This window comes from Moschus berezovskii, chromosome 9, assembly GCF_049115385.1.
Source record: "Moschus berezovskii isolate FMDL1 chromosome 9, NW_MosBer_1.0, whole genome shotgun sequence".
NCBI lineage: Eukaryota > Metazoa > Chordata > Mammalia > Artiodactyla > Moschidae > Moschus > Moschus berezovskii.
In genome coordinates, this window is record NC_142468.1 from 79,899,159 (window position 1) to 79,926,289 (window position 27,131).

The 27,131-nt window shown below is 44.7% G+C and overlaps 1 protein-coding gene across 1 annotated transcript; it reads left to right on the top strand.

The window, feature by feature from the left end:
* The first annotated feature begins 1,706 nt into the window (after positions 1–1,706).
* Positions 1,707–26,615, top strand: ARL14EPL (ARF like GTPase 14 effector protein like). The gene is made up of 4 exons (XM_055436614.2): positions 1,707–1,863; positions 18,191–18,295; positions 20,262–20,401; positions 25,956–26,615. The coding sequence occupies exons 2-4, from the start codon at positions 18,200–18,202 to the stop codon at positions 26,176–26,178; spliced, it is 459 nt and encodes a 152-aa protein (XP_055292589.1). The 5' UTR covers positions 1,707–1,863; positions 18,191–18,199; the 3' UTR covers positions 26,179–26,615.
* Positions 26,616–27,131: the final 516 nt, after the last annotated feature.

Below are 27,131 nucleotides of genomic sequence, written 5' to 3' on the forward strand. Positions count from 1 at the left end.
TTACCACTGCGAAGCTGCTTCCACATTTTGCGTTGCGTTGCGTTCGGTCGCTCAGTCGTGTCCGACTCTTTGCGACCCCGTGGACTGTAGCCTACCCGGCTTCTCCGTCCATGGGATTCTCCAGGCAAGAATACTGGAGTGGGTTACCGTTTCCTTCTCCAGGGGATCTTCCCGACCCAGGGATCGAACCCGGGTCTCCCGCATTGGAGGCAGACGCTTTAACCTCTGAGCCACCAGGGAAGTCCACATTTTAGCTATTGTAAATAATGCGGCTATAAAGGTAGCTCAGCTGGTAAAGAATCCGCCTGCAATTCAGGATACCCCCGTTTTTATCCCTGGATCAGGAAGATCCCCTGGAGGAAAGCATGGTAACCCACTTCAGTATTCTTGCTTGGAGAACCCACATGGACAGAGGAACCTGGCGGGCAAGAGTTCATGGGGTCACAAAGACTCGGACATGAATGAGCCAGTAAGCACAGCATACAAACACAGGGAGCATGTATCTTTTCTAATTAGCGTTTTTACTAATTAGAAAAGGGAGGGGCCAGGGCTAGTGCCAGTTCACCGATGGACACATTTGTGGGGTGGGGGTCGCTGGCTGTGGTGCTCTGGGATGTCGGGGGGCTAGTGTAGTGCCAGCCCTCCGGTGGGCGGGGCTGTGTCCTGACCCTGCTGTGACCCCCCGGGAGTTCAGGGGGGTCCTTCAGCAGCCTGCGTGCTAGTGGGTGGGGCTGTGTTCATACCCCGCCAGCTGCTCGGCCCCTGGCAGTCAGATCCAGTGCAAACTGGTTGGTGGGTGGGGCCTGGACCCGGCACTAACAAGCTGGAGGCAGGATTCTGAAAGGGCGTTTACCGCCTCCAGCGTCCTCGTGGTGGGACGAGCTCCCACAGGTGGCTGCTGACAGCGCGTGTGTCCCCAGGGTGAGTCCCAGCTGCCTCCTGCCTCTCCAGGAGGGTCTCCCGGGATCAGCAAGTGGGTCTGGCCCAGGCTGCTTTCCCATTACCGTCTCCGCCCTGGGTCCGCGAGAGTGCGAGATTCTGTTTGCGGCCTTTGAGTGGAGTCTGTGACCCACGGCCTTCCTGCCGTCCTGAAAGTAAGCCCCGCTGGTCTTCAAAGACGCCTCTCCCGGGGGCTCCTCTTCCCTTGGCGTGGCCCCTGGCTGACGAGCCCAGTGTGGGGCTTGGCTCCTCAGCCTCGGGGAGAACCCTGCGGTGGTGACTGCCTTCTCGTGGGTCAGTTGCAGGGGCGGGGCCCGGGGCAGCTGGTGCTGGTAGCTCTGCGGGGACACGTTCGGCGGGGCCTGGGGACATGTTAGGCCGGACTGGGGAACACGTTAGGCAGGGCCTGGGGACATGTCAGGTGGGGCCTCGGGGAAACGTTAGGCCGGGCCTGGGAACACGTTAGGCCTGGCCTGGGGACACAGGGTGGGCCTGGGGACACGTTACGCGGGACCTGGGGACACGTTCGGCGGGGCCTCTGGGACACGTTCGGCGGGGCCTCGGGGAAACGTTAGGCCGGGCCTGGGAACACGTTAGGGTGGCCTGGGGACACGTTGGGCGGGGCCTCAGGGACACAGGGTGGGCCTGGGGACACGTTCTGCCGGGCCTCGGGGACACGTTGGGCCGGGCCTCGGGGACACGTTGGGCGGGGCCTCGGCACACATTGGGCGGGGCCGCGGGGACGGAGGGTGCGGGGTTGGGGGAGGTTTCCTGAGAACTGGAACGCAACAGCCCCTGAGCTGAGGAGGACGCGTTGCTGCAGAAACAGGAAACAGCAGGGTCGCCCGCCGCCGTCCCCTGTCGGCAGAGTCAAACTGGTCTGCAGAACCCTGGTCCTAACGTCCAACCGCGGAGGGGAAGAAGGTGGGTTTGGAGCTGAGAGACAAACCGCTTAATCACCCACTCAGGTCAGGCTAACTGTTCCGATGTTACCACCTGGGGAAACGGAGGCTTAAGGCCCCAGTGCTAGGAGAGGCGGCCGTGTGTGCTCAGTGGCTTCAACCGTGTCTTAGAGTCTTTAGTCTAAATTCTGAGACTAAACTCTTCAGTCGTGTCTTCAGATTCTGCGACCTCGCGGACTGCCGGCCGTCAGGCTCCCTCTGCCCATGGGACGCTCCAGGCAAGAACCCTGGGGTGGGTAGTCATTGCCTTCCTGACCCAGGGATCGGACTTGCGGCTCTTCCGTGTCTCCTGCGTTGGGAACGCGTGTTCTTCACCACTGTGCCACCGAGAGCAGAAGTCAGTTTGTTTGTTTTTTTTTAAGGCTCCGCCGGCGTCCCGGCCGCACCCGAACTGGACCTGACATTATCTGCTGGTTCTGAGGGGAAGCCTCGGCCGTACTTGCCTAACCACTCCAGACGCAGCCGATGCTGTGACTGCCCTTTCTGTCAGCAAAGTACCCCTCCCCAGAAGTCAGAATTTGAGACCAGCTCATTTACTGCCAAACGCTGTTTACTTAGGTATTTTTGTTTTGACTGTCAGCTTGAAAGTGAAAGTTGCTCAGCCGTGTCTGACTCTGTGACTCCAGTCCATGGATTTCTCCAGGCCAGAATACTGGAGTGGGTAGCCTTTCCCTTCTCCAGGGCATCTTTCCAACCCAGGGATTGAACCCAGGTCTCCCGCATTGCAGGCGGATTCTTAACCAGCTGAGGTATCAGGGAAACCCCCGACTGTCAGCTTGGAACATGGTTAATATGCTGAGAAGCCACAGGTGAAACGTTATTAACCCATGCCATCCTCCAAGGGATCTTCCCTAACCAGGTATCAAACCTCGTCTCACGTCTCCTGCATTGGCATGGAGGTTCTTGACCACTAGCGAACTTGGGAATCCCTAGTCCACAACCTTAACCATAAACCAGACAGCATGGCTCAGATGGTCAAGTATCCACCTGCAATGCGGGAGACCTGGGTTGTGAAGATCTGCTGGAGAAGGGCTTGGCAACCCACTCCAGTATTCTTGCCTGGAGAATCCTCATGGACAGAGGAGCCTGGCGGGCTGCAGTCCATGGGGTCACAGAGAGGACAAGATTGAGCGACTAAACCAGCTAACCAGCCGGGCAACTCTTAGAGATAACAAGCAGTGCTTCAGGTAGATAAGTTGTTCAAAACAAAGGAAAACTTTCTAAAAATAATTTCTTAAAGCTAAATTTAGACTTGTGTTGAAAAGAAACTTTAGGTGAATGCATTTAAATAGGTTATTACTTCTACTTTGCAATCATTATTTAGTCAGATTTTTATGGAATTCCAAATGTTCTAAAAAAACCTAGTTGCTTTCTGTCAAATCACTATTTGTTATGGTTTATAATTGCATTTTGCAATATGGTACAGAGAGTACAGCTTAAGAATATTTTATTGATACAAGTAAACTTTATTGATACAAATGAATGTGCTTATCCAAGAATAAGGTTATATTTCTCATGAAAGCTTGATTTAGCTGAAATGCTGACTTCCTATAGTCTGCGTAAACCGTGGAAAGGATTGAAAAGCAGTTTAAATCATAAAAAGGATTTATGTGAATCCAAAGTTAATTCAACATAAATTTTAATTGCAGATGTCAAATGTGTGGAATATAAGAGTATTGAATTTATTGATGCATTTTGAATGTCCTTACTGATTTTTTCTTTTAAAAGCAATTAGTGACCTTTTTTGGTTTGCTTTTATACATGTTTCCTTTCAAATTGGAAACTCTCCTCCTCTTAGGAGAGTAGTAAAGTGAAAGTATTGCACTGCCCTTAGGGGGTTTCTCTAGGGCTTCTTAGAAGTATTTTATGGATTGCGTAGCTGTTGATTGCTGTTGCTGTTAAGTCGCTTCAGTCGTTTCCGACCCCGTGCGACCCCATAGACGGCAGCCGACCAGGCTCCGCCGTCCCCTGGATTCTCCAGGCTGTTGATTAAGTATAGCCAATTCTTGATTATGCCAGCTACAGGTACGGGGGTGGGGAAACTTGGACAAAGAGTGGGCTCAGGATGGCTCTTGTCCCTGACCCCCACTCCAATTAGAATAGCTAGAGTTTTATTGGCTCAGTATATTGGGGTTTACTCTGAGAAAAATCTAAAAAACAATGTGTGAAAACTGATGGCCTCTACAACCTGCAAAACCCTTTGCAGTTGTGACATCACGTTGACACTATAAATCATCTTGTGTTGCAGCCTCTGAAGTTCCATTTGCCCCCTCTTTATAGTCTTCCTTTCCTCTGTAATGACTAGCCTTTGGCTGTCGAAGAGGTCAGACAGGTTACCTTTGAGGAACACAGAAATTCTAGGGCCAGTGTGCACATTGACTGACCTGTGGTCACCAAGAAACATCCCCTCCACATGCGCTTTCTTGAAGCAGTAGGGTTATCATTTTTTATTAGTCTAATTCTGGATTAAGGTTTTGCGCCATCTGCTGGACATATTTTGCCACGCTATAAGAACATTTATTCTCAAGTGTTTTTTGAAATATTTATTGATACTTTAAAAAATTGTAAAAGGCGTGTTTATTACAGGAAATGGATAAGTGTAGGAAATAATATAGCATAAGACAAAGATCCAGAGATAACTACTGCTAATATCTGGCAGTTTTCAGGGTTTTGTTTTTATTGAAGTATAGTTGATTTACAGTGCTGTGTAGTAAGTTAGTTATACCTGTTAGTTCCAGGTGTACAGCATATACATATACACACACATATATATTGTTTTTCAGATTCCTTTCCATTATAGGTTATCACAAGCTTCTGAAATAGTTCTCTGTGTTATACAGTAGGTGGTACTTGTTTATCTATTTTCTGTGCAATAGTATGTATCTGTTAATCCTAAATTCCCAAATTATCCCTCCCACTTCCCCTTTGGTAACCATAAGTTGTTTTTCTATGTCTGTGAGTCTGTTTCTGTTTTAAATAAGAAAAAATTTAAGTTTGAGATCTGCACTTTGCTCATTTGGGTTGCCACTGTAGTAAAAGGAGAGGACACTTTGCAGATATGAGATTAATGGGGTGGGAGTGCTCTTGGGTTCTGCTATGTGTGAACCTTAAGGTTTGCTTTGTGAGTTATGCGAGACAGGGATCTTATTACCTTCGAACTTACCTGGGCAGCATGGGAGGAGATACGGGTGGGGGTGGGGGTTAGACCCTGGGGAAAGTGTCTTTTATTGCTTGGGTTCCCAGGAAACAGCTCCCTGAGTTACTCCCGAGTGGCACTGCTCCTTTGTGTCAGTGATCATGTACTGGGCCCAGTGTGCTCATGCCTATGACATAAACTACAGAACTGAAGAAGTCTTACTCTCTCCTTGCTTCCAACAGTTCTTGTATTATGTCAATATTATTTATTTACATAAAACTCCATTATCATCATAGCTATATTGGGACTATATATCTTTTATAAATATAAAAAATGATGCTTTCTTGTCCTTCCTAATTCATCTTAAAGTTTGAAATTATGATTGCCAATTCTATGTTTTTTGTTTGAATGTTTCCATATATTTTTGTTTATACTTTTGTTTTTAGCATTTTTGATATATAATTTAGAATATTATGCTAGCAGATACAATAGAGTGTTTTTAAATTAAATTTGTCAGTGTGTTAAAAAGGAAAATAAATGAAGAAATCTGTTGCTTTGAAATGAGATAAGTCCAGTACCAGAGACCAGTATATAGACAGCTAACTATAACACAGGGCTTCCTTGGTAGCTCAGTGATAAAGAATCTGCCTACCAATGCAGAAGACCCGGGTTTGATCCCCTAAGGAAATGGCAACCCACTCCAGTATTCTTGCCTGGAAAATCCCATGGACAGAGAAACCTGGCAAGTTATAGTCCATGGAGTCACAAAGAGTGGAACTCACCTTAGCAACTAAACAGCAACAACTCCAACACAATCTTAGAAACACAGAAGCAGGGTGCTGACTCTTAATTGTGCAGCAGGACTGAGGAAAGGATCAGTGACACTCAGTGACAAGTTAATGGAAGGATGCGGCAACCGTGAGGCTGGAAAAGCAGACTCAGGTCATGTATCAAAGGCTGAAGATCACAAAACTCCACCACCGTGTTGGAGAAGGAAGGTGACACAGTGTAAGGCGATTTTAGGAGGATGACCATGGTAGTCATGTGTGGAGATATCAGGAAGGATTGAAGGCAGATAAACCAGGCTAGGGCCCCAAGCTGGCCTGGTAACTGTGTGGAGTTTGAAACAGAGATGAAAATGCCTTATTCAGTGAATTTAGGAAGCAGAGCAAAGTAGAAAATCACATCCCATGACTAATTACTGTTAAATAAAGTAAAATTTGGTCCCAATAGTGAAAGAAATCTGAGAGCAAATATATGGTTCTGTGGATCTGGCTTCCCCAGTGGCTCAGGGGTAAAGAATCCACCTGCAGTGCAGGAGACCTGGGTTCGATCCCTGGGGCAGTAAGATCCCCTGGAGAAGGGAATGGCAACACACTCCAGTATTCTTGCCTGGAGAATTCCATGGACAGAGGAGCCTGGCGGGCTACAGTCCATGGAGGCACAAAGAGTCAGACATGACTGAAGCGACTGACCATGCAGCACCCATGGATCCTTAACAATATGCAGAGCCTTCCAATAAAAAGTAGCAGACCCTGGGGGACACTGGAAACCTTTCCCTTAGAATTGAAAGCCTTCAATAGACTTTCAGTATGTCCTTGGCACCTGAGTGACCAGGAAAATGGGGCAGAGTGTGGAGACGCATGGAAGCGATGCTTGCTGTTGGAGTGGTAGGATGGGGGAGACAGGGTGGCAGTCAGCCGTGCAGTTCCTAGTCTTGATCAGTAAAAGGACCAGGAACATTCCACGTCAGAGGAATTGCAAGCCAAGAGCACATGTGAAGCCAGAAAGAATGGCCTCCATGCTATGACCAGAGATAATCAGAAATGATTAGAATGGGACCTTTGCAAAGGCACTAAGAAAAAAACCAAATAACTGGTGTAGAATACACAGCAGAACAAATACACCATAAAGCAGAAGAAAATATGAACAAATTTCTCCATGGAATAAAATTTTTGGGGAAACATTCCTCTTTGAAATGGGAGATCAAATCAGAGATAGGACTCTTTTAAAGAGATGAATCATGTCTTATTTGTCTTTTTATCTTTCACAAGGTGCTTTGCCAGTAAGGTATTTAATCAGTGCTTGCTAAGTGAATGATTCAAAGAGCAGTCATAATAGATCCCAGTGAGCACCGCCAGTGATCACGCCACTGGTCCTAGTTCAGGGTATCAGCTTCATCCACTTCTGAACCTCTTGGTGATTCCACTAGGAAGTCTGTCCTTTCAAAAGTACGACTTGTAAGAGTTTGACAATGGAACAGTACCTTAATCAAACAATAACCTGCAATAATGGCATCAGACAGGAAGGATTCATCTCATTGGGATCCTTCCAGTGGAGGCTTAGATAAACCCACTGAAGGCCTGTTCAGTAGTTGCTGAGAAGGATTCTAATGCATTTAGGAAGTTTAACTAGAGAGTTTCCTACTGCAGCCCCTTCCTCGATGCTCCTGACTCTCAAAATCAGTGGCTGTTTAATTACTTCATAAGCCACATCCTATATCACATTGGGTTTATTAAAATTATTTGGCTACAAATAACAAATTTTCTTATATACCCTTCTTTCTCACATGAAGGTAGTATACTTTCTTTACATGAAAGGTAAATACTCATTTGTGCTGTGTTATTTTCAGTTAATAGGATATTCTGTAAATTATGTCATAAAGATCTTCCTCATTCTTTTTCACAGCTGCGTAGTAGTCTGTATTTCCAGTACATGTGACTCCATCCTACTTTGTTCAACCACTGCTTGTATGTGTGGGCATTCCAATATTTCCCAGTTTAAGAAATGCTACAATAAATAAGTTTATGAGTGGTGTTATTTTTAAAGTAACAGTTGATCTCTTGAACAGTGTGGGGGTTGAAGTGCTGACCCTCTATGATGGCAAAATTCTGATCATAACTTGTCGCCAGACTTGCATATCCAGAATTCGTCTGTGTCCAAAGTTCTCAGAATCCATGGATTCAACCTCCAGCAGATTTAGCTAGCCGTGAATCATGTGTGTGCCTGCGTTCTAAGTCACTTCAGTTGTGTCTGACTCTTCATGAACCTATACGCTGGAGCCCATCAGACTCCTTTGTCCATGGGGTTCTCCAGGCAAGAATACTAGAGCGGGTTGCTGTGCCCTCCTTCAGAGGATCTTCCCAACCCAGGGATTGAACCTTCATTTCTTATATCTACTGCATTAGCAGGCAGGTTCTTTACCACTGGCGTCACCTGGGAAGTCCATGGATCATGTAATATTATAGTATTGGGAAAAAATTCCTGTACAAGTAGACCTGTGCAGTTCAAACCCATGTTGTTCAAGGGTTATCTATAAAGGATTTTAAACTCCAGGAATTAACAGGTAACTGAGGAATGTTTTACTATGTGAATTCTTAATTTTAGAAAAGCAGCCAATTTTAACTTACCTCCACTAAATATTCAGAAAACTAAGATCATGGCATCTGGTCCCATCACTTCATGGAAAATAGATGGGGAAACAGTGGAAACAGTGTCAGACTTTATTTTGGGGGGCTCCAAAATCACTGCGGATGCTGATTGCAGCCATGAAATGAAGAGACGCTTACTCCTTGGAAGGAAAGTTATGACCAACCTAGGTAGCATATTAAAAAGCAGAGACATTACTTTGCCAACAAAGGTCTGTCTAGTCAAGGCTATGGTTTTTTTATGGTTTTTCCAGTGGTCATGTATGAATGTAAGAGTTGGACTGTGAAGAAAGCTGAGTGCCGAAGAATTGATGCTTTTGAACTGTGGTGTTGGAGAAGACTCCTGAGAGTCCCTTGGACTGCAAGGAGATCCAACCAGTCCATTCTAAAGGAGATCAATCCTGGGTGTTCATTGGAAGGACTGATGGTAAAGCTGAAACTCCAATACTTTGGCCACCTCACGCGAAGAGTTGACTCACTGGAAAAGACTGATGCTGGGAGGGATTGGGGGCGGGAGGAGAAGGGGACAACAGAATGAGATGGCTGGATGGCATCACCAACTCGATGGACGTGAGTTTGAGTGAACTCTGGGAGTTGGTGATGGACAGGGAGGCCTGGCGTGCTGTGGTTCATGGGGTCGCAAAGAGTCGGACACGACTGAGCGACTGAACTGAACTGACTGAAGTTCTAAAAAACCTAGAACATCTGAAGAGAGAAAATTATTTTCTTAGTCAAAGTTATGTCAAAGTGCAATATATTCAGGACTAGGAACTTTAGCAAGGTATAATTAGCTTTACAAAATACTGTCTTCCATCTTTTTTTTTTTAATTTCAAATGACATTTTAAAAAATATAAATTTATTTATTTTAATTGGAGGCTAATTACAATATTGTATTGGTTTTGCCATACATTGACATGAATCAGCCATGGGTGTACATGTGTTCCCATCCTGAACCCCCCCTCCCACCTCCCTCCCCATCCCATCCCTCAGGGTCATCCCAGTGCACTAGCCCCGAGCACCCTGTCTCATGCATCAAACCTGGACTGGCGATCTGTTTCACATATGATAATATACATGTTTCAATGCTGTTCTCTCAAATCATCCCACCCTCGCCTTCTCCCCCAGAGTCCAAAAGTCTGTTCTTTACATTTGTGTCTCTTTTGCTGTCTTGCATATAAGGTCATTGTTCCCATCCTTCTAAATTCCATATGTATACGTTAGTATACTGTATTGGTGTTTTTCTTTCTTTCTGGCTTACTTCACTCTTTATAATAGGACTAGGAACTTTAGCAAGGTATAATTAACTTTACAAAATACTGTCTTCCATCTTTTAAAATCATATTGTTATCTTTTTTAAAAGTGATGTAAAGTTCCTCTGAAGCTTTGCTAGTTGCATGATTAGTTTGCAATGTTTTGGATTTTAAGCAGGTCTCCCCCTTTTTTTATTGAGGTGTGGTTACTTTACAGTGTTGTGTTAATTCAAGTGCACAGTGATTCACTTATGCATATATATATATTCTTTTTCAGATTTGTTTTCATTATAAGATATTGTAAGATATGTAGTTCCCTCCACTATTAAAATCATTAGATTTTGCTTGAGAAACTTGAAAATAATACAGGAAAATTATTTTGTATAATTTATATTCTTTTTCAAATTGAAGAAATAAGAGGAATCAATAACTTTCGAACTTGTGGCACATGCTTCTTAGCACTTAAATTTTTAAAAAAGATTTTCAGTTGGGACTTTTCTTGGTTGATCACAATCCGTATCCTTTAGAGGATTTTACTTCAGTTTTAGAGGATAATCCCTTGTATTTGGCCCTTGATGTATGTTTGTTCTTTCTGTTGCATCTTGTGTGGTCAGATCAGTGAAGAGCACATTCTCCTGTCAGCCATGTAAGAACAAAGCCAAACATTGGCCAAAGATGTATTTTTGTAAGGTGTGATTGCCTGTGAAAAAACCTGGTAGGATTTTTACCTGATTTGAGGATTGTGAGATCCAACCAGTCCATTCTAAAGGAGATCAGTCCGTTCATTGGAACGACTGATGCTGAAGCTGAAACTCCAATACTTTGGCCACCTCATGCGACGAGTTGACTCATTGGAAAAGAGTCTGATGCTGGGAGGGATTGGGGGTGGGAGGAGAAGGGGATGACAGAGAATGAGATGGCTGGATGGCATCACCGACTCGATGGACATGAGTTTGAGTGAACTCTGGGAGTTGGTGATGGACAGGGAGGCCTGGCGTGCTGTGATTCATGGGGTCACAAAGAGTCGGACACAACTGAGCGACTGAACTGAACTGAACTGAATCCTTAAATGGCAAGATGACGTATTTTTGATGGGAAGAATTTACTATGTAATCTCAAAAATACAGCCTTTACCTTATGGTTATAAAATTCAGGTCAGACATACTTAATTCCAGTACCACCTTAAGGTTTTACATCACTGCCAAAGGGACTGCAAGCTCTTATAAGATTTTCTTTCCTTTTTCCTTGTTTTTGTGGCAAAAGTTATTAGGAGTGAAATGATGGTTTTTACCATATAATTCAGAAATGAATGAGGTGGGTGTTAATCTCTCTGGAAAGTGGTTTTAATGATTCACATCACAATATCTGAGTTCTGGTGACAGAGGAGAGTGATTAGAGGACTATAATTTAGAGATTAATGTATGTCTTAGGCACAGCTTATAAACATGGTTTAGCTTTCCTCTGAGACCACAGTTTTTTTCTAAATGGTTTTTAGCTTAAATGTGTGTGTGTGTATATGTGTATATACATATATGCAATACTTACTGTGTAATCTCAAAAATATAGCAGTTACTTAATGGATATATAAAATTCAGATCAAACATACTTAATTCTGGTACCACCTTCTGTCTTGTATCCCTGCCAGATGGTTTGGAAGCTCCTTATGACTGACAGTTTTGTTTCCCTTCTTTGTTCTTTGCGAGATTACTCTGTATGTGTGTGTGTGTGTGTTGTGTGTTAGTCACTCAGTCACAGTCCAACTCCACAATCCCATGGACTGTAGCCCTCCAGCCTCCTCTGTCCATGGAGTTCTCCAGGCAAGAATACTGGTGTGGGTAGCCATTTCCTTCTCCAGGGGATCTTCCCCACCCAGGAATGGAACCTGGGTCTCCTGCATTGCAGGCAGATTCTTTGACCATCTGAGCCATCAGGGAAGCCTTTACTACATATATGTATCTATAATATGTATATTGGGCTGTTTATACTGAAGTATAAAAATAGCTAGGAAACAATTTACTGTTAACATTAGTTGAATATCTGAAGTTGAGATATAACATTGAGCAGTAGAGTTAAATTGTGGATTCTAGATTTGTTGCTTATTGCAGATTGAAGATGGGTGAGCAAGTGAAATGATCATTGCCTGATTTTACGTGATTTTAGATAGCCTCGTGGTGGAAGAGATAGGTAACAATTACCCCTACCCTCCAGCCCCTCTGTTTTTCCACCTCTCCTCCTCTCAGCCACTCTGACAAAGCATTAAATTGTAGGAGCACCTTAGGGGCCTTCTGACTTTTCCCCTAGAGGGTTCTGCGGTTTCTCAGCAAAACAAAGGAAACAAGGCAGTACAGTTTCTCTTTGTCTGGTCGTCTTCTCTTCTTTATCATCCAAACATAAAGGTATGTGTGCTTTCTCTTTCCCACTGCTTCGGCTTGGCAAGGCAACTCTCATTGAGAAGTAGGCACTCACAACATTGTGAAAATCATCACTGGAAAGACCCTCCTTTTCAAATGATGCTCTTGAGTCCCTCTGAGGCTGCAGAGAGAGTAGAGGCAAAAGCAAGTCACCGGATGTCGATTCTGAATAGATACTAACACAGTCAATGTGGTGTAGGTAAGAGCAAAAGAAAATTGGGGTGCTTTTGTTGCAGAGCGTCGTAAAACAAAAACGAAAACTAAGAAATGAGCGTACAAGGGCCTTAGGAAAAAGGACCTCCACACTTGAAATTTGGGATGAGTGGTTCTGAAGTATATTTACCAGGACACATTTGAATGTATATTTAGCAGCATCAGGCTGAAATGCCCCAGGCTGCTGGTCTCATAAACCAGTTTTATTCTTTCTTTGCTTTCCATTGATGGGGCAGAGTCATCAGGCAGACATCTTTTTTTTTTTTTTTTTTGGTAATCCTTAAAATCGCAAGGAGGAGTATAAATGTATAACTCGAGAGATCCAGATAATGAGTGAGGTGTGAACCCTTTAGGGGCTTTGGTTTCATTCAGACTGACCACAGAATGCAGCCTTCCTGGCACTAACAAAAAATAGAATAAAAGCAGCAGTATGGTCGCACAGCTTATATTCTCTTGAGTGCATTTCAAATTACTTTATGATAGCTGTTTTCACATTATTTTATACTGGGCCATTTTGCATGTATGTGTGTGGCAAATCCAGCAATAAAAATGTTCTAGGAATCATTATACATTGCAAATAAAGTTGTTTCTAAAGCATTAACGTTGTTTTTAAAACACTCTCAAAGACTTGGATTAAAATAACTTTTAATTCTTATGGACAAAGGGCGATGGAGATTTTGTTGGAGATATCGAGTGATTTTGTGGCTTGGAATACAACTGACTCAGCCAGGAGGGAGCAGCAAGGGAATGGCCTAAATTGATCACAAGCACCAAAATTGTTTCTTTTCCCAAACATGTCCCTGGTGGGATTTGGCTCACGTGTCAATTATCTCAGTGATCTGTCATTTTCACCAAGGATGGGAATTGAGGCTAGAGACAGAATGAGATTAAGATAACTTGACTCTCCTTCAAGGGCATTGAATGAAAACGTGTGTGTTTTACTTCTGAATGTTTGCTGAGGAATGTCTGACTGAGAGCCTCTCTGAATAAACCCCTTTATCTGCTACTGAGTAAAAGTGGAGACCAACTTTTGAGCTAGAGCTTAAACTGAAGACTTTTCCTCCCTTGAAAATTTGAAAATATCCTTAGGGATAAAAGTAGAGAAAGCACTTTACCTTGTGCAAGATACCATCAGCTGACTTCAACCATACCTTGCTGGAGGCAACCCAAAGAGAGGGTTAAGTGCTTATGGTGTGAGTCATTTCACTGCATTTTCCTCGATGACGGGTGCCTGAGAGTGAGCAGAAATGCGGGGCTCAGGACCCAGTGCTGTTTCTAGGGTGACCTAGTTCTGGAGGCCTCCACAGAGTGAAAAACTTGGATCTGGAGTCTAAAGGTAAACATAATTCAACCATGCTGGCTCCTGTGTGTGTATAGTAGGAGTGTGTGTGCTGTTGTGTCCAACTCTTGGTGACCCCACGGACTGTAGCCACCAGGCTCCTCTGTTCATGGGATTCTCCAGGCAAGAATACTGGAGTGGGATACCATTTCCTCCTCCAAGGGATCTTCCCATCCCAGGGATCGAACCCGGGTCTCTTGTTCCTGCATTAGCAGGCGGATTCTTTACCACTGGTGCCACCTGTACGTATAAGTTAACTATTAATACTTCATCTGATTCCTAATCTGAGAAACTGGAGAAAAGCCTGTCTGTCCAGGGCTCTTCCCAGTCAGCATTTTCTGAAAGGATTATTAAGAGTAATCTTATCTGTATGTTCAGTTCAGTCGCTCAGTCGTGTCCGACTCTTTGCGACCCCATGAATTACAGCGCGCCATGCCTCCCTGTCCATCACCAACTCCCAGAGTTCACTCAAACTCACCTCCATCGAGTCAGTGATGCCATCCAGCCATCTCATTCTCTGTCGTCCCCTTCTCCTCCCGCCCCCAATCCTTCCCAGCATCAGAGTCTTTTTCCAGTGAGTCAACTCGTAACTTTCCTTTTTTTTCAGCTGACTTATGAACCCAATCCTGAGGTCAGTTGTGGCTCATGAGTCTGAGATGGGGCCCCTTTCCCAGCACATCTTGGAGGTGTATGCTGGGACAGAGAGGTGGGAGGAGGCGGACTTGAGTGGATCTTAGTGCATCTTCCCCTGTTCTAGTACAGTTTTCCCTGAAAAGGCTCCGAATGGCTCAGGTTGATTACATCCCATCCCTAAACAGTACCCTGTGGTCATCATAAACACAAAGCTTGAAGCAGTGTAACTTGCTGAAAAGGGCTTAGTTTAGGGAGTCAGACAAATCTGGATTTTAAACCCATGTGGCCTACATGATCTTTCTGGGCCTTAGTTTCCTCATCTGTAAAACAGGGACAGCAGTATCTAGTTCAGAGTGCAGTAGTGGAATTAAATGAAATAATATATGTAGAATGGTGGTTAACAAAGTGCTTGGCACATAGTAGGAGCCTCATAATTAGCATTATTAGCATGATATTTATGAAATATTTATTGAGTACTAGCTATGTACTGGGCGTCCGTTCCGTCACTCAGTCGTGTCCGACTCTATGCGACCCCGTGGACTGTAGCCTACCCGGCTTCTCCGTCCATGGGATTCTCCAGGCAAGAATACTGGAGTGGGTTACCGTTTCCTTCTCCAGGGGATCTTCCCGACCCAGGGATCGAACCCGGGTCTCCCGCATTGGAGGCAGACGCTTTAACCTCTGAGCCACCAGGGAGGTGGCTAAGTGGTAAAGAATCTGCCTTTCATTAAAGATTCAGAAGACGCAAGTTCAATCCCTGAGTCAGGAAGATCCCCTGAAAAAGAAAATAGCAACCCACTCCAGTATTCTTAATCTTAATCTTATTTGTGATCTGGATGCCTTTGGCCAGCTGTTGTATCTATGGACCATTTCTCAGAATGTTTTTTTTTTCCCCAGAATAATGTTTTTAATCATATAGAAAAAAATCTATAAGGTTACAAAGAAAACCAATTATATTGAAATACATTTATCAAAATGTTAAAAAACAATTTATGTTGGTGATATATGTTTTATTGGGGCTTCCCAGGTGGTGCTAGCGGTAAAGAACCCTCCTGGCAATGCAGGAGACACAGGAGACATGGGTTCAATCTCTGGTTTGGGAAGATTCCCAGGAGGAGGGCATGGCAACCCTCTCCAGTATTCTTGCCTGGAGAATCCCATGGACAGAGGAACCTGGTGGGCTACAGTCCATAGGGTTGCAAAGAACTGGACAAGACTCAGGTGACTTATCATGCATATGTTTTATTATTAATGTGTCAAATGAGATCTACCATCATTTTGAAGAGATGATGAGTCTCAATAACATTTTGATATATCCTTAACTATAATGAGTTATAAAAAACTTCTGTCAAAAGTGTGACTAAGACTATTGTGGTTTGTTGGTTGCCTTATAATAAAAGGAAATATCAGAATTTCAGTTAAAGATGAGTAAAAATAAATAGGTATTCTTTATTCATCCCAATTTCAAGGACCCCCTGCTTTCCTTCTCTGGTTAGGAAGCCCTGCATGGGAAATGCCAAGCAGGGGAATAAATGGAGTTCTGAAACATTTTATTACTTTTCCTGGGACAGATATTTTGGACTTCTAATATATCCAATTAGTTTTAGGACCTGGTGGAATTCTACTAAAAATTCCGTTTGCTTTATTTAGAGTAGGAAGGAGTAAGTTTTACCCCTAATCTAATCTATTTGTGGAGACCTACATTTCATGAAGGAGAAGGCAATGGCACCCCACTCCAGTACTCTTTTGCCTGGAAAATATGAAGGACTTAAAGGCATGTTGGGTCGAGGATTTGCATGAAATATTAGTTTCTCCCAATGTAGTTAAATGGATGCTCTTTCAGATGTTCTTGGTTGCAAAGATCATAAAGTCATGTCTGTTCCTATGTGGAAGAAAATTTGTTACATGAAGAAGCTAGAAGGTTTAGGACCCCTCTGGGGGCAATTTTCTAGAGGAAGCTTCAAACTGAGCCCAAGAAAGAAAGGACTGTTTGACGATGAGAGTGATGGGGAGGCTTCTTGGAGTAAAGAGATAAACCAGAGTTCAAAGGGGAAGGCTAGAATTAGGTAAGCAATGGGAGGGGTGGTAACAGGAGTGGGTAGCTCAGTAGCTTTGGCCCAAGGGAAGGAATTTGGGGAGGTGAGCCTAGATAGGTCATCAGAGTTCATATTGATGGACCTTCACTGTTATGCCAGGGATGTGGGATGTTATTGGCAGAGGGGAGTCACTGAAGTCTTCATAGGAATCAGATAAAGATGTTTCTGATTTAAGAATATCAGCATGACCACAATGTTCTGGGTATATTTAGGGTAGGAAGAAATTGTGGGCCATCGTTTTAGGATGAGATGGCAAAACAGTGGAGAAAATTATACCTATCCTAATAACATCGCCTGTAATTTTCTAAGGATAAGGATTCACCTTTAGAGCTTATTAATTGGAGATCATCACAATTTTCCTCCGCAAATGGTCACCCCAGTAGGGCTGGCATCTGACAAGGAATTGATCACTTTAAAATAGTTCCATGTGGTTTTATCTCCATATAGCTGGGGAAATGCTCCCCGGGAATGTCTGGCTGATGAGATGTGAAATTGCATGGGATAGTGTCAAAGCAAAAACTGCACCCAACCGAGTGAAACAAGCAATGTAGATTTTATACCAAGCTCTCATAGAGAAGGAAAGCCAGAACTCAGTCTGAACTCAACTCCACTGAAATAAAAGGTGGGAGTGAAACATTAGAGGATTTTAGGGTCGAGATCCATGGGGTCGCAAAGAGTTGGACACGACTTGGTTACTAAACAACAACTACCTGATAGAGAATGGAAAGGAAGAATCAATGTTAGGAATGTTAGGAAAGAAAAGTCAGCATGACTTCTAACCTACTTTGGGAACTGGAGAGGGGGTACGGAAGAGTGGACAGTCCACATGTAGTGGCCCTAGACATGGGAGAATGCAGAGGCGTCGGTGGGATTGGAGTTTCTGGTTGGCAGGCAGAGCGGTGGTGTGGATGGACTGGTCATAACTGAGCATAACCCTCAGGTCCTTTGTTAGAAACAGCGCCCTGCTCCCAGCATGGAGGTTGGAGCCAGCAGGGCATAGTACCGTCTCTTGAGCGTGGTCCTTTCTGGCAGAACACTGCAGAGCAGCCCAGAGTGTGCATTTGTCATTGGCAGCATGTGTTAGCCTCACCTAAGACGCGCGCACACAGACACACACACACACACACACACACACACACACACACACGCCTGCAGAGACATCTTGTATGTATACTGAAGTATTTCAAAGTAAATTATAGGCATGTAAGCAGCTGAGTTGTATGGAAAACTGATTGCTTCCATTTACCACAAGTTGTGTTAGAAATTTGTCAGAAAACTTAAGTGAGGAAGTTGGGGCTTTTGGAGGCAACCCGGGCAATGATTTCGGCAGATGTGATAATGAAACCATGGGAGCAGAGATGTTCGCAAAGTTACTGACGATGTTTGTATGATATTAACACGTCTTACTGTTTTTCAAGGAAGTAAGTGTTAAGGGGGCGGAGAACCCAGGTCTAAGAATTTCTAGTCCTCTTGAGCAGGAATGGATGGCCCCAGGGTTGCCTGCTCCAGCAAGGTCTGCAGTGCTAAAAACTGTCAAAGGTACTTTGCTCATTGAACACCAGGCCGAGAAGACATCAGTAAAGCATTCTGGAGAAGTCAGATGCAGGATTTAAGAGTGAGTGGTAAAGAAAAATTAAGAGCCAGGAAAGCAATGGTTTTTCCGGTAAGTGTGGCTTTGAAAGAGATTAAGATGTAGGGAGAGAGCAGGAAATTCACAGGGTTAAGTTACTCGGAATATAGGATGTTAATGTGTATTTGTTTTTTCCAATTACTTCTCTTTAGTGATCAGAAATGAGTGAACAATCAGGAAAAAACAGTTCCATGCAAGAGAGACCTGCAGGTCAAAGTTCTCCTGAGAAAAACTGTCAGATCGGACAGAAGCAACTGGTATGGCACATGGATACTATGATTCCGTGGTATTCGGGGAGTTCTCGGTGTGGGGATCTCTGAGATGCCCTGTGGGATTTGGGTGGGAAGGTGGCCCCGTCAGGACTCCACGGGAAAGATCTCTCTCCCTCGTCTTCACCCTGCTCACCGCCAGGCTGCTCCCGTCTCACCTGTGCCCTCTGTGCCTCTCGGTTCCCAGTGTCCTGTGCCTTGAGGTCCTACCCTTGGGATAGAATAATTGTAGAGAATATGGTCAAGTATTTTCATTTAACAAATCCTTGTGTATTTTTCCCCATGATACACTAATCCTGGCTCTAAAACTTGGCCCATGTTAACACACCTAACCCTTAACACGAGATACTATTGTTAATCCATTTTGCTAAAGGAGAAGCTGAGTCTTAGAAGACGTAGGAATGTGCTTAAAGCACCCCAGTAAGAGTGGCAGAGCCAGGGTTTGAGCAGAGACATCTAATCCCTTGCTGTGCTGCAGAGAATAGTAGATCATGGTAAGCTGTGTTTATTGCACACCTATACCTAAATACAGAATTGTTTCCTAAGGTTGTAAAACAAAGCCATACACACCAACCAAAATGAAATTTAAAGAAACATACCCATATTATTTTAGAGTGACTAGACTATTTCTAAGAAAAGCCTGAGGTTCTGTTACTAATTTGTTACATTGAAAGTTTCCCTTTGGTTAGAAATGTCCTATTTCATATGTGTGTTAGACGAAAGTGTTTTTGGGGCAACTCAGATTACTTTCTTCTAACCACCTTTGAAAGAGCATTGCCTTCCCTGCTGATATGTGTGCTGCATGATCAAAATTAGTTCTCAGGATTGATTGAAGCATTTTTATTACTTGCCTTTCCAGTTTGTTGTTGTTTAATCGGTAAGTCATGCCTGACATCGATCCATGGACTGTAGCCCAACAGGGTCCTCTGTCCATGGGATTCTGCAGGCAAGAATACTGGAATAGGTATCTGTCCCCTTCTCTGGGACATCTTCCCAACCCAAGGATCGAACCCATGTTTCCTCATTGCAGGCAGGTTGTTTTCCTTGTGTTAGTCACTCAGTCATGTCCAACTCTTTGTGACTCCATGAACTGTAGCCTTCCAGGCTCCTCTGTCCATGGGATTTCCCAGGCAAGAATACTAGAGTGGGTTGCCATTTCCTTCTCCAATTCAGATGATAAATATCCCCAAACAGGTATTTTGAAAATTTCCACTAACACGCTAGAAAGTCATTCAAGCAAGAGTTTTCTTCTTACAATCTGGCTTTGACTGAGAGAGGATCCCTCAGGTGGCTGTATTCTGCATCGGTACCCTGGTGGGGTCCACACCCCCAGGGCAGTGAGTTTGGAGACATCCCTAGAGCAACAGTCGCCAGCCCTTTTGGGACTCAGGACTGATTTCATGGAAGACAATTTATCCATGGACTGAGGCGGGGGCAGGGGATGGTTACAGGATGATTCAGGTGCATTACATTTATTGTGCACTTTATCTCCATTATTAATGATGTCAGCTTCACTCCAGATCATCAGGTATCAGACCCCAGAGGCTGGGTGCCCCTCTGCTGAGCAGGGGTGGAGGGCTTTGTGTGCTGTGCTCTCACTGTGTTCTGGACACTTTGCCGATTGAATGGTTTTTACTCCATCCCCACCAGTGTTGTGAAGCCAAGGGGTGTTTTCCCGGTTTAAAGGAAATTCTTCTGTTCCCCCTTGTTTTTTTATTTTTCAATTATATGTAGTTTTGCACTATGTATTTGTTTATTCAGAAAGAATGACCTAATATGAAAAATTTTACATCATCTTTTGAAACTAATCAGATTAAACTATTTATTTCTCTAGATAAAAGAGCTGACCTGTCATGCCATTATGGTAAAGGTTACAGAAACTGCATCTTGATGCAATGTAAAACAGATAAAATGATCAGATTCTTACTACTAATTCATTTTATTTGTTTCATAGCAACAGATAGAGCGGCAGTTAAAATGCTTGGCATTTCAAAATCCTGGACCACAGGTAGCTGACTTTAATCCTGAAACAAGGCAGCAGAAAAAGAAAGCACGAATGTCAAAGATGAATGAGTATTTTTCTGTAAACTGCAAGTAAGATCAAGATTTATTATATTTGATCTGTGGGATTATAAAATGCATGAGATCTCCTTGACAAAGTAATTACAGGTTGCCTCTTCTTTATGATGTAAAAATGTATTTTCAGTGCTCGCTTCAGTAGCATGTATACTGAAAATGTATTTTCTAAAGTATAGCATCACCCCATGTGTCTGGAAGTTGGCAGTTTCAAGAAATAGGCTGTAATCCCCAATGAGGCATCAATTTTTTAAAAACATGCTTCAGAATTCCTTGTACTGGAGTATTAGCTGTAGTATGAAAGATGATTAAAATGAAGAAAGGTGTATTATGAAGGGCTTCCTTGGTGGCACTAGTGGTAAAGAACCTGCCTGCCAGTGCAGGAGTCATAAGCGACAGGGGTTCACCCCTGAGTCAGGAAGATCCCCTGGAGGAGGGCACGGCGACCCCCTCCAGTGTTCTCGCCTGGAGAATCCCGTGGACAGAGGAGCCTGGTGGGCTGCAGTCTGCAGGGTTGCAGAGAGCTGGACCTGACTGCAGTGACTCAGCACACATGTCATCATGCAGCCTCTAGGTGGAGTTTCAGGGGCTCCCAGGGACTCTGGTCCTTTGTGTCTCAGGGCAGGAAGAAGTCAGCCAGAGGCAAAGTTACAGGTAAGCGATTTGTTAGAATAGGATGCTTGGAAGGGTTATGGGCAGGCGAGAGGGTACCAGGCCCTGAGAACTTAGTGGGCTACTGTTTTATAATCAAAGGAAGAGTAGGAGGAGGGAAAGACCACCACCTTCTTCCTCTTTCTTAGCTGTCTAATCAGCTCCTCCTCCAGGTTGGGCAGGGAAGTTTTCTTGTCCCTACATGGTCAAGCCACGACTGTCATTGGAACTATGGAAAAATTATTTCAGGTCTCAGTGCAGTGAGGGCCCTTCATTTGGAAATGTCGTCTTTCCATAAATCATTGTTTTTTATGTATCCAGAGAGCACCTCCTGCTGCTGCTGCTAAGTCACTTCAGTCGTGTCCAACTCTGTGTGACCCCATAGACGGAAGCCCACCAGGCTCCCCCGTCCCTGGGATTCTCCAGGCAAGAACACTGGAGTGGGTTGCCATTTCCTTCTCCAATGTGTGAAAGTGGAAAGTGAAAAGTGAAAGTGAAGTTGCTCGGTCGTGTCTGACCCTTAGTGACCCCACGGACTGCAGCCTACCAGGCTCCTCCATCCATGGGATTTTCTAGGCAATAGTACTGGAGTGGCTTGCCATTGCCTTCTCCGGAGCACCTCCTAGGGATCAGTAACTTCCTGAGCTCCCTGGGCAGGACGTGGGTCTCGTGCCAGCACTGTTTTCTTGTTTGGGGCATGTCTCATGCTGTTGTTGCTGAGCAAGCCTGCTTGGTTTTGTGGGTAAGCCAGCGTGCCTTCTTTAGTGATCATTACCTTATAGGGGTCTTCCGTACTGCTTTCTTCATTACAGTCCTCTAGCGAGGTTAACAGTTTCATCACCTACTTTGTCCCTTTGCTCCGTCCCTTTCCATTAGGAGAAATAATATACCCATAGCAGTGAATTCAAGTATCAGAAGGGCACAGAAGTATCATAAATTCAATTATTGCTAGCACATCAGAGGCATAAATTAAGACCATAAAGAAAAAGGTTGATATGTTTGACTACATTAAAATTAAGAGTTAATGCCCTTTGCAATACACCCTAAAAATAATGAGAGAGATATCACACAGTAGGAGAAGTTATTTCTGAAGGAAAAGATAACCATCCTAAGAGAAAAATGAAGCAAACAGTGAATAGGTTATTTATTTCATAGAAGAAAAGGCTTTCTCAGCCAGTAAAGGATCCGCCTGCGGTGCAGGAGACCCCAGTTCGGTTCCTGGTTCAGGAAGATCCCCTGGAGAAGGGATAAGCTACCCACTCCAGTATTCTTGGGCTTCCCTGGTGGCTTAGTTGATAAGAATCCGCCTTCAATGTGGGAGGCCTGGGTTTGATCCCTGGGTTGGGAAGATCCCCTGGAGGAGGGCATGGTAACCCACTCCGATATTCTTGCCTGGAGAATTCCCATGGCAGAGGAGAGTGGTGGGCTACAGCCCATAGGGTCACAAAGAGTCGGACACGACTGAGCAACTAGACACACACAGACACAGACACACACACACGCTAGTGAACACTCAGGGTGCTGAAGCTTCTTTATTGGTACTGTATGGGAAGTGCTGCACTGCCCAGGTGGGTAAAGAGTTTAGTCTTCTGATATCACTGTTGATGAAGCCATGGGACATGAAAAAGTGTAAAATAGGACAACCACTATTTTAAAACAGCTTGCATTGCTGCCTATGTACCTTATGACCTAACACCTTCACACCTGGGTATATATCCTGGAAACACCCATACACGTACAACAGGAGACTTGTTCAACAAACTCAGCTCTGCAATAGCAAAGAAAATAAAGCAGTAATAATCCAAATGCCTATCCATTATGGAAAAGATAAGTAGCCGGTATATTTGTACAGTGGAATACCTATAGACGTAGAAATATTTGACTATAGCTACATGTGCTACCATGGACAAATCTCAAACCATGATATAGAATTCAAAAAGAAAATTACAGAAAGGAAAATGCAGAGTGCTTGGAGATATATACACATAGGGCATCAGTCAGTTCAGTTGCTCAGTCATGTCCAACTCTTTGTGACCCCATGGACTGTAGCATGCCAGGCCTCCCTGCTGCTGCTGCTGCTAAGTCACTTCAGTCATGTCCGATTCTGTGGAACCCCACAGACGGCAGCCCACTAGGCTTCCCCATCCCTGGGATTATCCAGGCAGGAACACTGGAGTGGGTTGCCATTTCCTTCTCCAATGCATGAAAGTGAAAAGTGAAAGTGAAGTCGCTCAGTCGTGTCCGACCCTTAGCGACCCCATGGACAGCAGCCTTCCAGGCTCCTCCGTCCATGGGATTTTCCAGGCAAGAGTACTGGAGTGAGGTGCCATTGCCTTCTCCGGCCAGGCCTCCCTGTCCATCACCAACTCCCAGAGCTTGCTCAAACTCATGTCCATTGAGTTGGTGATGCCATCCAATCATGTTATCATCCTCTGTCGACCCTTCTCCTCCTGCCTTCAACCTTTCTCAGCATCAGGGTCTTTTCCAATGAGTCAGTTCTTCGCATCAGGTGGCCAAAGTATTGGAGTTTCAGCTTCAGCATCAGTCCTTCCAATGAATATTCAGGACTGATTTCCTTTAGGATGGACTGGTTGGATCTCCTTGCAGTACAAGGGACTCTCAAGAGTATTCTCCAACACCACAGTTCAAAAGCATCAGTTCTTCGGTGCTTCGATTTCTTTATAGTCCAACTCTCACATCCATTCATGACTCCTGGAAAAACCATAGCTTTGACTGAATGGACCTTTGTTGGAAAAGTAATGTCTCTGCTTTTTAATATACTGTCTAGGTTGGTCATAACTTTCCTTCCAAGGAGCAATCGTTTTTTAATTTCATGGCTGCAATCACCATCTGCAGTGATTTTGGAGCCCAGAAAAATAAAGTCAGCCACTGTTTCCACTGTTTCCCCATCTATTTCCCATGAAGTGATGGGACCGGATGCCATGATCTTAGTTTTCTGAATGTTGCATCTGAATGATGCATATGGCATCACAAAAAGTAAAACAAGGAGATGAGATTCCTTTTGGAATCTCCATCCAAGTGGAGGGATGCAGTGGGTGGGGCATAAAGAAGATGTTGAAGACGCAACACGCCTTCATTAAGCTGGGCAGTGGGCACATGTGTTTTATTGATCTATGCATGTGTGTCTTGTACAATTCTGTACATATGATAGCTTAGACTCTTACAGCGGATAGCATCAGTGGGCAGGAAACTAGGGTCCGTCTTGACATCTGAGTTGTGGTGGGGCGTATTTGGGTGAAGGCACAGGGAGGACAGAGGCTGAGCCGGGCTCTCTGTCAGCTGCATAGCTCCCCATCCCTGTCGTTCCCATGATAGATTCTCCATCTCCTTGGCTGCTGACACCTGCGTTTCCTGTTGGGGGTAGGCGCTCTCATTCCTCAGATGAAATGCTTCCAGTGTAAGTCCTCATTGGAAGGCTGTCCTACTACATTGAGATGATCAGGAAAATCTGTGTAGTGACCCTTAACCTTCTCCGCTAACAGGAAGGGGAGGTAATGCTTGGGGACCATGGGTGCAGAAGGTCAGAGTTTCACAGCCTTGTCTGACTTCAGCTGGGAATAATGGATACAGGCCCTACAAAGGTACTTTTGTCATTCTCAGGGTTTCAAGCAGCTCCGTATTGAAGGATTTATTTCAGAATGGTTTGGTTTTGAGAGGGTGGCAGAGTCCTGGTGGAAGACTTTTGCTTCCTGGACTTGTAGAGGCTGAAGGCATCAAGCAGACGCAAATCACGAGGTAGATCTCTAGTGTCCTCCACTCATATAGAATCTCCTGCTTTCGCCCTGGGTGAAAATGGGATGAGACAGGGGCAGGAGCCACGGCCTCAGGGGACGGTTAGCAGAGGCGTCTTTGGTTCGCCTGATTTTGTTTTTAGTGATGTCAGTGTAGTAGCTAACAGTTGGGATGCTTATCTTGAGTTATTTGAAATGCGATTGTGTTCACTACAGTGCTTTCTCTGTTTGCTTTCTTTCTAAAATACATTTCTGACTGCACCGGGCCTTTGCTGCGACACATGGACTTTCTCTGGTTGCAGCAAGCAGGGGCTGCTCTCCAGTTACAGGGCCTGGGCCTCTCACAGCAGTGCCTTCTCTCATTGCGGGGCACAGGCGCTACGGAGCTCAGGCCTTGGTCGTTGTGACTGGCAGGCTTAGTCGCCCAACAGTGTGGGATCTTAGTTCCTAGACCAGGGATCAAACCTGTGTCCCCTGCACCGGCAGGCAGATTCTTAACTACTGGACCACCAGGGAAGTCCTTTCTTCCTTTTTTGTGAAAGTTGACCCCTATTTTAAGCATTTGTTATTTGCTGTATTTATTTATTCGGGGCTACGTTAGGTCTTGGTCACTGTGTGGGCTCTTCTCTAGTTGTGGAGCGTGGGCTCCATAGCTGCGGCTCGTGGGCGCGAGAGCACAGGCTCGGTGACTGGGCGCGCCGTCCTAGTTCCTTGACGGGGATCTTCCAGCATCTGGGAAGGAACCGTGTTTCCTGCGTTGGCAGGCAGATTCTTTACCGCTGAGCCACCAGGTGAAGCCCAGTTTTAGGTGTATGGAGTGCTTCTTGTTAAGAAAGGAAAAAAAAAATGTAATGTAGTAGAAAAAAATCCCATTAAGAATGGTTATATTTCTAAGCGAAATTTTGTAGAAGGAAGCTTTCAGTAGCTTCCAGTCAGCTGTTCCTCACAGTTGGCTTCAGTTGGCTATCACGCCTCCCAGCGTGCTGGAGGATGGAGCATCACTCTCTGGCAGCCTGACTATGGGTCAGGGAGTGTGTGGACTGAATTTCCCAGGACATACTGCCTTCTAAAGTTCTGAAGTGTGGCTGGGTCATCTTTAGGGTTGTGCTTCTTCAGAACAAAGGGAGCTTATTTTGGCAGATTGCTAGCACCATTCTTTTCCTCTGCAGAGTCATGAAGAAGTACGACAAAAGCGGCAGGCTCATCTGCAACGACGCGGACCTCTGCGACTGCCTGGAGAAGAACTGCCTGGGCTGCTTCTACCCCTGCCCCAAGTGCAACTCCAACAAGTGTGGGCCCGAGTGCCGCTGCAACCGCCGCTGGGTCTACGACGCCATCGTCACCGAGACCGGGGAGGTCATCAGCGCGCAGCCGTTTGACATCCCTGACTAGGACGCAGCCCTGCAGGCTGATCGGTTTTCTCTTTGCATTTAAGCCAGCCTGTCTCCTGGGTGAATTTTAGGACTGGGGGAAACAGTGTTTAAAAACGTAACTTAAGACTCATGTTCTCAGAAGCCACAGAGCCCTGTGGAATGGGCCCCCCTTCTCCAACCTTCCTGCTGTGATGTCAGATTCCTCCCCTGGTAACCCAGGAGTGAGGCCAGTGGTGGTTATCAGTACCAGCACCTCCATCACTACTCTGCTTTCTGATTAAAAGTCCCTGTCCCCTTTGCCGGGACCTTAGAAGATGGAGTGTGAGGGTTTTCAGAATTCTGTAGCTGAGAACTTGTCTTGACATAGAACATAGAGTCACACATTTATAATAGTTAGTTACCCTTAGGCTCTTATACAGCGCCAGTTCTAGATTAGAACTGCTCTTTGGATTGATGTGGCACTGCATACCCAGTCTTGTTTTTTGTTGTTACTGTTTTAATAATATTAAAACAAAATTTGGTAATACTTGGCAATGTTTGTATTAAAAATTTGTATTTTACTTGTAACGTGGAAACAGGACTTGAATATCCTAAAGGTCAGTAGTTTACATTGTTTTTTCATTTCAGGATCAGTATTTCAGAATATTTTTTCAAAAGGAGAAAAGTTATTCGATGAAAGCGTGTTGTTGTGTGTTGGCTAACTGAGAGTGTGTTGATACCTGACTGACTAGATGCATGATGTGGGTTTTTTCAGTTCTGATACGTGGTAGGAGGTTTATAGAGACTTGGACTCAGCTTGCTTTGAATTTGAATTTCTGAGTCCTGTTTACTGACTCAGTGGTTCTCATCCTCCATGTGCATCAGGATCTCCTGGAAGATGGGTTGTATGGTAGAGCTTTCTGCCCCACCCCCAGTTTCTTATTTGTTAGGTCTGGGGCAGAGCTCAGGAATTTGCATTCCCCAGGTGAGGTT